The 12298-nt window shown below is 30.6% G+C and overlaps 1 protein-coding gene across 1 annotated transcript; it reads right to left on the bottom strand.

Moving 5' to 3' along the window:
* Positions 1 to 8883: 8883 nt before the first annotated feature.
* Positions 8884 to 11973, bottom strand: LOC125817878 (uncharacterized). Its single transcript, XM_049497385.1, has 4 exons — positions 11236 to 11973; positions 9614 to 10063; positions 9206 to 9509; positions 8884 to 9095 (listed from the first exon to the last, which is right to left on the bottom strand). Exons 1-4 carry the CDS (start codon positions 11647 to 11649, stop codon positions 8959 to 8961), a joined length of 1305 nt encoding a protein of 434 aa, XP_049353342.1. The 5' UTR covers positions 11650 to 11973; the 3' UTR covers positions 8884 to 8958.
* Between the last annotated feature and the right edge of the window lie 325 nt (positions 11974 to 12298).

The raw sequence follows: 12298 nt of genomic DNA, 5'->3' as shown, positions 1-12298 counted from the left end.
AATTGATTAAGTGATGTTGATATTTTGGCTTACATTGTATCTACTTGATCTCGAAATTGAAAAATAAGAATGACATTAAATTGGTATCCAATTTGTATACATTTGATATTTTAACTTGAGATTTTAAGATAAAAACTAAAAAATAAAAAAAATATATGAAGTTGGTATCCACCTTGTATAAATCTGGAATGAATGACGCTCACAATGTAAAACAATGACCATATTATATTGTATCCACCTCAATTACATCTTATTTTATATTTTTTTCAAGTCGGACATCAATTGGATATCAAAAGAATACCAATTGAAAATTACAATAACTAGTATCTGTGTGACTTGAATTGCATACCAAATGAATACAATTGCATACTAGCATTACTTAATAAATTGTTCACTATATATTTGAAAAACAATGAATACATAAAAATGAATTTTACAGTATTCATAATAAATGTTCTGAAATTATAATTCATTAGCTTAAAAGACAGAATGAATCAAAACAATTTATTATTTTTTTTGGTGCAGGGTAATTTGATCATGAATGTCTTCCTGTTGTGACCCTCTCGATGACATGTATTGCATGTAACTTTAGACCTTTTGAATTTCACATCAGCAAACCCCTTCCAGCGTTCAAGTTTATTCACACATTTCATACCTATTTCATGCCAAAATTCTTCAATTATTCATACCAAGATCATGCCACTATAATAATTCATTCCATATGAAAATCAACATATTTCCATGTTTCATTACGAAATCACAGTCAGTTTTAAATGAAACAAAAGTGAAAAAAATATGTGTTGTATTTATATTCACATTTCATACAAACCTAATACAAATTTCATACAAATCATGATATAGACAGTATACAAAGTAACCAAAAAAAAAAATAGAAACATACCAACAATTCAAAGAATGTCATTAACTAAAGTTTCACAACAATTAGGACGTATTGTGAACAAAATATTGTTTATACAAAAAACATCACAAATTAAATCTAGTATACATAAACAAAATCACAAAATGTGATTTACAGTTTCATTGATTCTTTTTTTTACGTTACAATAATATACAAATACAAACAATAAATCATAAAAAATACTAACCTGAAGGATCCCATCTACCACTATGTTTAATTAATATAGATAAGAAGTCGTCCATCACAACAAAACAAGACTTTTCAAATAAAATAAAAAATTGGATTTACTCGTCAGTGACAAGAATTCTGGAAAAAAAAAAACTAAGAGAGAAACTTTGAAGAAAATGGATAAAATTAGATTTTAAAATTAATTTTAATAGATTAGAGTGAATTAAGGAAAATAAATATTCCTAATTAGTTTGAATCTCCTAAATTTATGCTAGTTAACAATTATCATCAATGAATTCAAAACCACTTAATACACATTTTTCCATTTTTTATCTTTTTTTTTTATTCAAAATCGATTTATTTTCCTTTTTTATCTTTTTATTTTATTCAAAACAATTTTTTACAAATTTAGCCAATTCCACCTAGCGTTGCAGATATTGTTTTATGAGTGTTGTCATCCGTTTGACAACAAAATTGCTATATGTGTTGCAATGGTCACACTGCGTATTCTCAATTGGAAGACATTGATGAGATTATTTTCTTCGATGACTTAAAGCAATTAGAAATATGTTAAATAATATTAATTTTTCATTCCAAAGACACTACAAATTTCATCCTTAAAAATCATTATAATAACAACACACTCGTCTTTATTTTTTCATACAGATATAATTCAGACACTACATTACAAACAATTTTCATACTCATTTAATACACATTTCATACAAAATTCATCATTCATTCAAACTATATACATTTCTCGTACCCAATAATTAATTATTGTCACCCAACTTTATACAGAAATAACAAAACTAATATAAACTCAACAATTTCACATTTAATACCAACTTAAAACACTTGTCATACACTTCGTCAAAATTCCAAAAAAACTTTTTTACATATTTCTCAACACACTTTCATACAGAATTCATTCGACTTATTCTATCAAATTCATTGTCGACTTAAATCACTTTTCATGAATTTCATCAACATTATAATTAACTTTTTTTACAGAATAATTAAGACACTTTCATACAAATTTCATTTAATTTATTCTATCAAATTCATTCAAAAATCTACATTAAATTTATAATTTCACAAAACAACAACAATATACAAAATAAACAAATAAACAAAAAATCACTATATATTATACATTTCACAACAGTTAACAAAAAATGATATCAACATGTAACAAAAAATGATTCCACCTTCAATTACTCGACAATTTGATTTATTTTTTTTCATTTCGCTATCATTCAAAAACAAACGCTAAACAATAATATAAACGTACCCGAAGGATCCCATCTTCCACCATGTTTGATTAAAATTGATACGTAATTGTCCATCAAAACAAAATCAAAAATTTTCAAAGATAAAAGAAACTATCAATTACTCGAATGTGGAAATTTGTTTTGTAGAAAATTGAAGAGAGAGAATCGTTGAAAAAATAATAATCTGATTTTTATATTTGATTTTAATTGATTTGAGTGAATTAAGGATACTAAATAATCTTAATTAGTTTAAATCCCTTGTTTCGTGCTAATTATTTATTATCTACAATAAATTCAAATTAAATTAACACCACAATTTCAGTTTTTTACATGTTTCCACTAAAAAACGTTTTTTAATTTATTTTTCTTTTATCTCTTTATTTTTTTTAAACAACTTTTTTTAATTATTAAAAACAATTTTTAAAAAAAATTAATTTGTTAGAACCTGAAATTTTTAATGTTACAACTTGAAAGTCTAAATCTACTGCTATAGCTTGAAAATATTACTATAATATATGTCATATATGAAATTTATACTTTAATTTTTTGAGTTTGTGTTTTTAGCTCTAATAATTGCAATTAGTTGTGTTAATGGCAATTATCAATGCCCTAATACCTTTGATAATGATTTGAAGCTTCAAAGCATTTGTGAATGCCTCAAGAAAGAAGCTTTGGCTATTGGAGTAATTGAAGAAAGAGCTAAGCAAATACCTCAACTTTGAAACATTAGCCTTTCTATTCCTAGTGATCCTAATGTGGAATGCAAAAAAAATAATATTTTCCTCCCTCTTTTAATAGTTGTTCACTTTTGATTTTACAAATTATTGTCATGTTAGTCTTTCTTTTTTCATTTGGTGTTTAATATTCGTGTTGGAGTCTGTTCAAATCTGGATTAGCGTGTTACAAGGCCTTATCCAAACAAGAACCCTCTAGTTAATGGGGTGAAGGAATTACGATTCACGAATCATCCCACTACAATCAATGTTGATAATTATTGGCAGTCAAAGCCAATAATGTTTGTCGGTTATCCCCTTTATTAATTTCTTTTGTGATATATGGACCTTTAGATTACACCCCCAGGCCCCAGCCACAATTATTAATTTCTTTTGTGATATATGGACCTTTTAGATTACACCCCCGGCCACAACTATGTTGATTGTGAACTCAATTATGTATAAAAAAAATTAGTATTTATTAGTTACTTTTTCGATCCTGAAATTAAAAATATAGCTATTACTATTATGAAGTTTCAAACTCCACAAGTAAAATTATTTCATGACGACAATGTCTTCGTGCCGGTAAGGTTAATCATATACTAATCCTGATTAATTTTAGGGACCAAAATTATAATTCTCCCTAATGTAGTTGAAATGAATTTTAGGTTATATAATTAATGAAATTTTCTATATATTTTCCAAGTAAAGAATAATAATTAGTCTACCAATAAAACAAATATAATAAGGAAAGTTATCCTATAGTCAAGGGACCAAAGTAATAATTCTCTCTACACTAAATTAAAATGCAGTCAAAATAGTTTTAGGATTATATAATTAATGAAAATTTCCTGTATATTTTTCAAGTAAAGAATAATAAATAATCTAACCAAATAAAAACAAATACAATTAAGATAGTTTTTCTATAGATTTGATAAATAATTATTAGCTTCATCACCTTTTCACCTATATAATGTAGAAAAAACATGATGATTTTGCACTCACAATTAAAAACAAATTAGGCTAAAGCAAAAATGGCTCCTTACTCAATCTCTTTCACAACATTTCTTGCTTTGGTTTTGATAATTGTTTGTTTCAAAAGTGGCCACTCTAGATCTTTAATCCCCATTGAAGATTATGATCCCCCAAGAGCAAGTCATTGTCATAATAATGGTGAATATTGGGTTTGTCCACCCCATAAAGGAGAGCATGTATCTAATGCGCTAAAGTATGGATTAACAATCAAAGATAGACGACTTGTAACATCCGAGCATGATTCTCCAATTTGGCATCCTGTTCCAACTTGGCATAAAGTTCCACCACGAGTACCACCACCACGAGTACAAGCACCACCGCCAAAACAAGATCGAGTAGATTAAACATATGTTCTAAAAAAATTATGTATGTCCATCTGTAAAATGATGGTTGTGTTGAATCGTTGGTGAATTTCAATTTCAATTTTAATTATAACATCTTTATTTCTCCCTTTTTTCTCTTTTTATTTATTACAAAAGCATCATTAATCTTGATCCTAAGTTCCTAACAATGAATTTTAGTTGAATGGTTAATGATGTGGTTCAACTTAGATTTAATTTATATACTAATGGCAACGATGTGAAGATTTAATTTATGCATTATTAAGATAATTTAACAGGCTATAACACATAGCCTTATTATCCTTTAAATTTAAGTTACAAATCAATAAAGATTTTCTTCAAAAATATTAATATGACTAAAACTTAATCCCAAATTTTTTAATTATGGTCCTTGAGAACCAACTTCAAGGTGTGTTCTAATACAAAAAATAGTGATAGTTGAGGTATAAAATTTGCGAAAAATTCATAATTTAGGTAGGTAAATAGAACAATCGATAATTGAGGTATGAAGCTGACAAAAAAAATTTAATAATTTAGGTGTGTTTTTACGATAAAATAACTTGGCAACATATGATAAATCCTTTTTGTAAAAGCTTCTAAGTGATATTTTTTTCTTTTCTATTATTCTTTCTTTTAAAATCATAATATCTTTTGATTTTAAAGTGTATTACACATGTTTTATGCTACTATTACACATATAGTCCAATAATTCACATTTTTTAAAAGTTAAATGCATGCTCACATGTAAAATCCAAGCTCTTTTCACTTTAATTTTTTACGTTACACCTTTTTATCAATCTAAGATTTCTACGATATAAATGCAAAAATCTTGAACTTTCCATCACAAATAATAATAATTATTATTATTACCAAAATGGGCCGTTCGATTTTAATTTTCGAGTTTGTGTTTTTAGCTCTAATTATTGCAATTAGTTGTGTTAATGGCAATTATCAATGCTCTAATACCTTTGTTAAGCTTTTACCATGCAAATATTTTTTTAATGGGAAAGGGTGATATTAGTGGTCATTGTTGCAATGGTGTTAAGTGATTAATGAAAATGGCTACTTTTGATAATGATTTGAAGCTTCAAAGCATTTGTGAATGCCTCAAGAAAGAAGCTTTGGCTATTGGAGTAATTGAAGAAAGAGCTAAGCAAATACCTCAACTTTGCAACATTAGCCTTTCTATTCCTAGTGATCCTAATGTGGATTGCAAAAAATAATATTTTCCTCCCTCTTTTAATAGTTGTTCACTTTTGATTTTACAAATTATTGTCATGTCAGTCTTTTTTTTTTCATTTGGTATTTAATATTCGTGTTGGAGTCTGTCCAAAATCTGGATTAGCGTGTTACAAGGCCTTATCCAAACAAGAACCCTCTAGTTAATGGGGTGAAGGAATTACGATTCACGAACCATCCCACTACAATCAATGTTGATAATTATTGGCAGTCAAAGCCAATAATGTTTGTCGGTTATCCCCTTTATTAATTTCTTTTGTGATATATGGACCTTTTAGATTACACCCCCAGCCACAATTATTAATTTCTTTTGTGATGTATGGACCTTTTAGATTACACCCCCGCCCACAAATATGTTGATTGTGAACTCAATTATGTATAAAAAAAAATAGTATTTATTAGTTACTTTTTCGATCCTGAAATTAAAAATATAGCTATTACTATTATGAAGTTTCAAACTCCACAAGTAAAATTATTTCATGACGACAATGTCTTCGTGCCGGTAAGGTTAATCATATACTAATCCTGATTAATTTGATTAATATTTGTTTGAGGAGATTAAAGGATTCATCATCAACTAGAGTGTTCAAGCTGAAGAATTACAAGAATACTGAGATGATGGCATTCATAAGATCAAATTATAGTTATCATAATGACCATTCAATTTCCCATGAGAAACCTCTAATTGTCAATTAAGTGAATGTAAATTAAGTTCATGGCTAAATTACCATTTATTCTAATTTTAACTTAATATGATCAGTTTATTATTTTACGAATTGGTTTGTTTTTGGAAAATGCAGTGCTATAGCTCCATGAAGTGGAATACAGAAATAGCTAAGAAGACTATGATCATTTCATTAGACTTAATGTGTATTGTGTTTGAATATGTATGATATGATCAAATGTTTTATCTAATAAATTATTCAGGTTGAACTAAATTTGGACGGATAAAAATAAGATGAATTAATAAATAGAAACTAATACTCCATAAGAGTTGACAAAATGAAAACTCTGAACCGATGGCTAATATGAGACTTGTTGAAAAATCCAATCCTAATCTTCTTTAGTTTTCTTTTTCTAGTAGGATTAATAAAATAATAGGAGTATTAGTTTCCTTTTTCTAACTTACCTAATTACAAATTGGAACACTATATATACGTGTGCGCTCTTAACTAGTTTTATCATTAGTATAGTTCTAGTGCAATTTTATTTACGTACATACAGCAAAAACAATGACAACATTCTATGTTCATCCATGTCAAAATCCATATTTTTTCCCAATTCCAAAAGTTGAGTATCGTCCAATTCAATTAACAGAAAATCGGTGATCCATAGACAACCTATTTTCATCTGCTGGGTTTTTTCGCTCGAGGGATGTATCAAGATCAATACTGATGGCAGCTTCATGCCAAATTCTGAGCGGGTTTGGAGGGGTGGCACGCGATGACAAGGGAAGGTGGTTGGGTGGATTCTATGGACGACTTGGCATGAGAGCCATGTCGAGTCTCACAATTGAGTAATGGGCAATACACGGAGGTTTGATTTTGGCAAAGAATTAAGATTTGAAGAAGTTATTATCTAGACATATTCGAATGAAGCCTGTGTCTATGTCAGATGGGTAAGGTCTCGGAAAGTCTTCCTGACCGCGCTGTTATAGAAGAATGCAAGGGTCTTATATCCGAGCTTGGAATTGTACTGATTCATACTTTGAGACAGGAAAATAACTGCGCCGATCACTTGGCGACGTTGGGAATGATAGAAGAAGAGATGGGTAATAATAGATCGCCCACCACATTCCGTGCAACTTTTGCTTCGTGCGAACATGAACCACGTAGCATATCCTAGGTATCGGAAACATGTAAGGATCGTGAAGTTGTAAATCATTTGTAAAAATCTAAAAAAACTTTCATAATTAGGAGTGAAGATCAAATTTTAATTAAAAAAACTTGTTTTTTTTCTTCAAGTTTGTTGTTTAATTATAGTGTAAACCTTTACTGAAAAAATGGAAACATGTAACTTCACATATTAATAATCATTCATATTAATAAGAACTAATTCAATTTAATAAAACGTTAGTCATGTGTTTATAATACGTTGCCTTGGATATTATCATAAAAAACTTTATTTACTAATGTGAAGATATAAATATTTTAACTCAAAGTTCAAAATATATTTATTGTTAAAATGTAGGCATATCTTTCTTTATAAGTTTTAAATATTCTTTTTACGAACTTCAACGTTATCTAAGAGAAAATAAATTTGTAAAATGCATCATTAAAAATTTTGAGGACCTAAAGCAATTGTTTTACTAGCCTCATGCGACAAGTTGTAGCAAGAAGACTTGGTAAATGAACTACTTCCATCATCAATGTGAGATTCTTAATTTTCATTCGTCACCCTCGATTCTCATTCATTACCCCTAACTATGTTTGATCCCTACGTGGACAATCTATCTGGGAACTACATCGAGAGGCCTAACTTTGATACCATGTTAAAGAAATGAATCTTGAGCTTAATTTAAAGTACAAAAGCTAACTCAACGAATGAGAAATGCCCAAATCATATTAAAGAGACCACTCATTCTTAAAGGGACGATGTGGAATTGTTCATAACATCGTCCACCACTACATTCCATGCAACATTTGCTTCTTCGATAATGGCCACGTAGCATATGCTATATATCCAAAACATGTCATTTAACGAAGGTTAGGTACGTTGAATCTCAAATAATAATGTTTTTTTGGGACTTTTCACTTAGACGCTTAAACTTGGTATGTTGTTGATGGTCAATTTTTTTTTGTCTAATATGACACTTATTGAATAGATTGAGTGTTCAATCGAAACAATCATAAATTTAAGTGTCTAACACGATAAAGTAGTAACTCTCTGAGGGCATGAAATGGTTTCTTTCTTAACTCTATTTTCCTTGCTTGTAGTGGCGGAACCAAGAATTCGAACAAGGATTAAACAACTTATGTATGTACACAAAATACGAAAAAAATTATTTTACTCTTAACAAAATTTCACTTCATTTTATAAAATTGATATAAACAAATGACAATCCAGGAAAGACACCATTATCAACACTCAACAGTGAAATACAATAAGTAGGAATTAGAAAATCAGCAAAAAAATTGACATCAAGGAAATAGATATATACTATATATATATATATATATATATATACTAGTTTCTCTACGTATCGATCGCACAGATTTTTGTACATCTACGAACAAACACACAGTAAAAACCTTGTCGTTGACTGGGATTTACGAAATACCAATAGTTTTATTGAGTATCCAGAGTGTAAGAGACAGTTGAATCGCGAAAATTGTATGAAGCCATGTCCGATCTAACATGAAACCATACACCGTGATTCCAGCTTTGTTGTGCTCGAAGTATGTCACTGCAACAATTTTTTCCATAACCGAGATCAATAAGGTACAACGTAGTCAATAACGAAGACATGAAATAATTCAACGAAATAAACAAAAACGCGCTAGAGACTAGAGTTACCTAGTGCTTGTCTCTTTTGGTAGGATATTGTACTGGCATGAATTGGTACCATATTTGTGTTGTCCAACACGTCGTCTCCATCTCCTTCCTCGTCTGTGTCCCAACTGGAATTGATAGGGTATACCATCTGAGGTGTCACGGTCCGAGCCATGGGAGTCTCCTCAGTCATGTCATCTAAGGTGCTGATTGTTGCACAAGCATGCCATTTGGCAGCAAGTGATGTAACAGCTTGTGCTTTGTGTGTGATCTTTGCTGCACTACGTAAGCACATGAAAAGTCCAGTTACCAGAGTAATTGAGCTCAACTGCATCGTAATGTGTATACAATGTCAAAACGGGATGGTAATAATGTTTGCAGCTACGTAATTAATAAAAGGAAATGAAACGGAAGGTGGGAATGAAGCATTACCGCAAGTTCACCCGCTGTAAAGATGTTCACAGTGGAGCTAGGCTCAGTAATAAGAAGCAGGGCAAGAAACTGGCTTATGGTAACTAGTATTAGAGTTGACAAAATGAAAACTCTGAACCGATGGCTAATGACGCGAAGATTTCTTCTGATTCGGAGATGTTCTATCATGATCGATGAGACATCAGATTCTTTCTCGAAAACTTGAGCAAACTCTTCCAGTCTAAGGATCTGCAGGGAGCATATTAACCGGAATAGGACACATACAAGGAAAGAAATTGATATCCGGTAGAGCCAGGAGCTTATTAACAGTATGCATACGAAGATATTGCTCAAAGCAGCATTGTACAGGTAAGGAATTTGGGTTCCCCCGGAGGAAAACCACCATATCTTGTAAATACTCTCAGCAATAAAAGAAGGGAGGACAAAAGATGACAGGATCTTCATCGACCTCTGCACGAAAAAAGGAGAAACTGTTATCCAGCTGAACACCCCAATAAAAGAAAATATCACTAATTTCTCCCAATAACAGCAAGGGCAACTTTGATTAACAAACCAGATGTGTATCGAGGCCAACTTAGTACCTATACAAATTCATGATTTGGGTTAAAAAGGGCCTAGGTAAATGTTTGGATCTTTACCAATAATAGAAAACGTCAAGATACGAATTTGAAGCATTTTCCAAGGCCACTAGCCTCAGCAGTATTTGTCAACTCTAGAAATACTAACATTTTGTAATCCACTTAAAACTGATGATTCTCCAACGATTATCAAACAGGCTGAAAATTTTATCACGAATGCTATTTAACAGGACACCATTAGCTTAAATCATAAGAAAAAGCTATAAAAATCAGTTCTTTCTACTTATGAGAGAACTGTTGAATTGTATGACCACATTATCCAAAAGCTTAGACTAGAAGGATCATTTTTATTTTACTAAATCATATATTCAACACCCCCCCTCACATGCAGGCATGATCCGGTTGATAGGACAAATGTGTGTGATTAAGGGTTGAGTAAGATTGCAACCTAGGACCGTTACACCTATATCATCTAAAAGCTTAAGCGATTAGGGAGAAGGCACCCAACAAGAACCTAGAGACTCAGCAAAGACATTTTGAATAAATCCCAAAAGCAGCAGTTCAAGTAATTCCTAAATCTAACTTAACAGCAGGGCAGAGCTAGAAGAGCGGAAGGGGTTAATCCAAACCCCCTTCACTGGAAAACCACATTGTATATAAAAGATCCAATCTTTTTCATACAAAGTAGATGTTGAGCACCTTGTTAAAAATCCTACATCCGCCACCGTTAACAACCATAATGTTATCGAACATGGTGCTTGCTTGTTTGTTGGGCTTAGTTAAGAAATAAAGCCGCGCCCTTGCTATCCACTATAGCTTTTAGCATGATAGTAAACACTTGATCCTAACACATAACACAATAGCTTTTGGCATGATAGTAAGTGTTTGATCCTAACACATAACACAATAGCTTTTGGCATGATATTAAACGCTTGATCCTAACACATATCGCAATAGCTTTTGGCATGATAGTAAGCGTTTGATCCTAACACATAACACAATCTGCAAAAGAAGAGTAAAACAAGAAAGGGGAAATGAACTTACATGTAGCTGTTCAGTGTATCCTTGTTGAACCTTTTCACTATCTTCATACAATTTATCAAGAAATAGAAACTTCCGAATCCCGTATTTCCGAGCAAAGCTAGAAAGACTAACAAATGATAAAGTTGCAAAAAGTGATAAAGAAACTTGAACAAGAGCATCAAAAGGTCTCTGATGCATAGTATCACAGGTTAAACAAGCAAACATAAAGTGAGATACTAATGGAACCCCAATTGTAAGAATGAAAAAAAGTGACCAAGAAAGACCAGCCCTCCATAGATTTGATTGATCAAGAAAAACCCATGTCAGAGCTGATTTAATCTTCTTGATTTCTTCAGAATATTCATGTATTGAATAACCTGAAGAAAGCAATTCTTTGTTACTCTGCAACAATAACCCTGTTTCACCTTCTTCCATTTTTACAAATTTCTTCAGCTAGAACTTACAACAAACACTTGTTGGGCATAATATGAAAAACCCAAAAAACACCAAATCAATACAAAAAAACTTCAAGATTCAATTTTTTTAATTACCCCAATTGGGAATTACACTTGTTGGGCATAATATGGAAAAACCCAAAAAACACCAAATCAATACAAAAAATTTCAAGATTCAATTTTTTTAATTACCCCAATTGGGAATTTAGTAAGATAATCAAGCCTTCAAGATGTGACTTGAATCAAAAGCTATTTATATACAATTAATTAAGGAAAAGGTTGATACAGATGGAAAAATAAGCCTGGTAGTAGGTCTGTTTGATGTTGACAAAAAAAAAAATCAATTCTTTAAGAAAGATTAAGAAAAACAAAAGATTGTTTTTTTACTTTGTAATCATGATTCCTTTTAGCAATTTTTGGATCATGACAATTAGTAGATCCTTGTTTCTTTTTTTCCCACACTATTGACAAGTGTCTGGTATCTGATTAATTCGAATTCGTGAAAATTCAAGATTCAATTTTTATGAATTTTTATAGTGATTTCAAAGTTATAATAATAACTTATTTTACGTCAAGTATTTAGTGAATTTCTTAATAAAAGTAAGTGGTTTAGATAAAAATTGCTAAAT

The sequence above is a fragment of the Solanum verrucosum genome, unplaced genomic scaffold (genome assembly GCF_900185275.1).
Source record: "Solanum verrucosum unplaced genomic scaffold, falcon-dt-bn FXZP01000254.1, whole genome shotgun sequence".
NCBI lineage: Eukaryota > Viridiplantae > Streptophyta > Magnoliopsida > Solanales > Solanaceae > Solanum > Solanum verrucosum.
Note: the sequence above shows the minus strand (reverse complement) of the source record. Positions and strands in the feature narration are given on the sequence as shown.

Coding starts and splice junctions, on each gene's coding strand:
- LOC125817878 (XM_049497385.1), bottom strand. CDS start 11,649: ATGGAAGAAGGTGAAACAGGGTTATTGTTGCAGAGTAACAAAGAATTG. Junction 10,064..11,235: donor GATACACTGAACAGCTACAT/GTAAGTTCATTT, acceptor TTTTTCGTGCAG/AGGTCGATGAAGATCCTGTC. Junction 9,510..9,613: donor TTACAGCGGGTGAACTTGCG/GTAATGCTTCAT, acceptor ATTACGATGCAG/TTGAGCTCAATTACTCTGGT.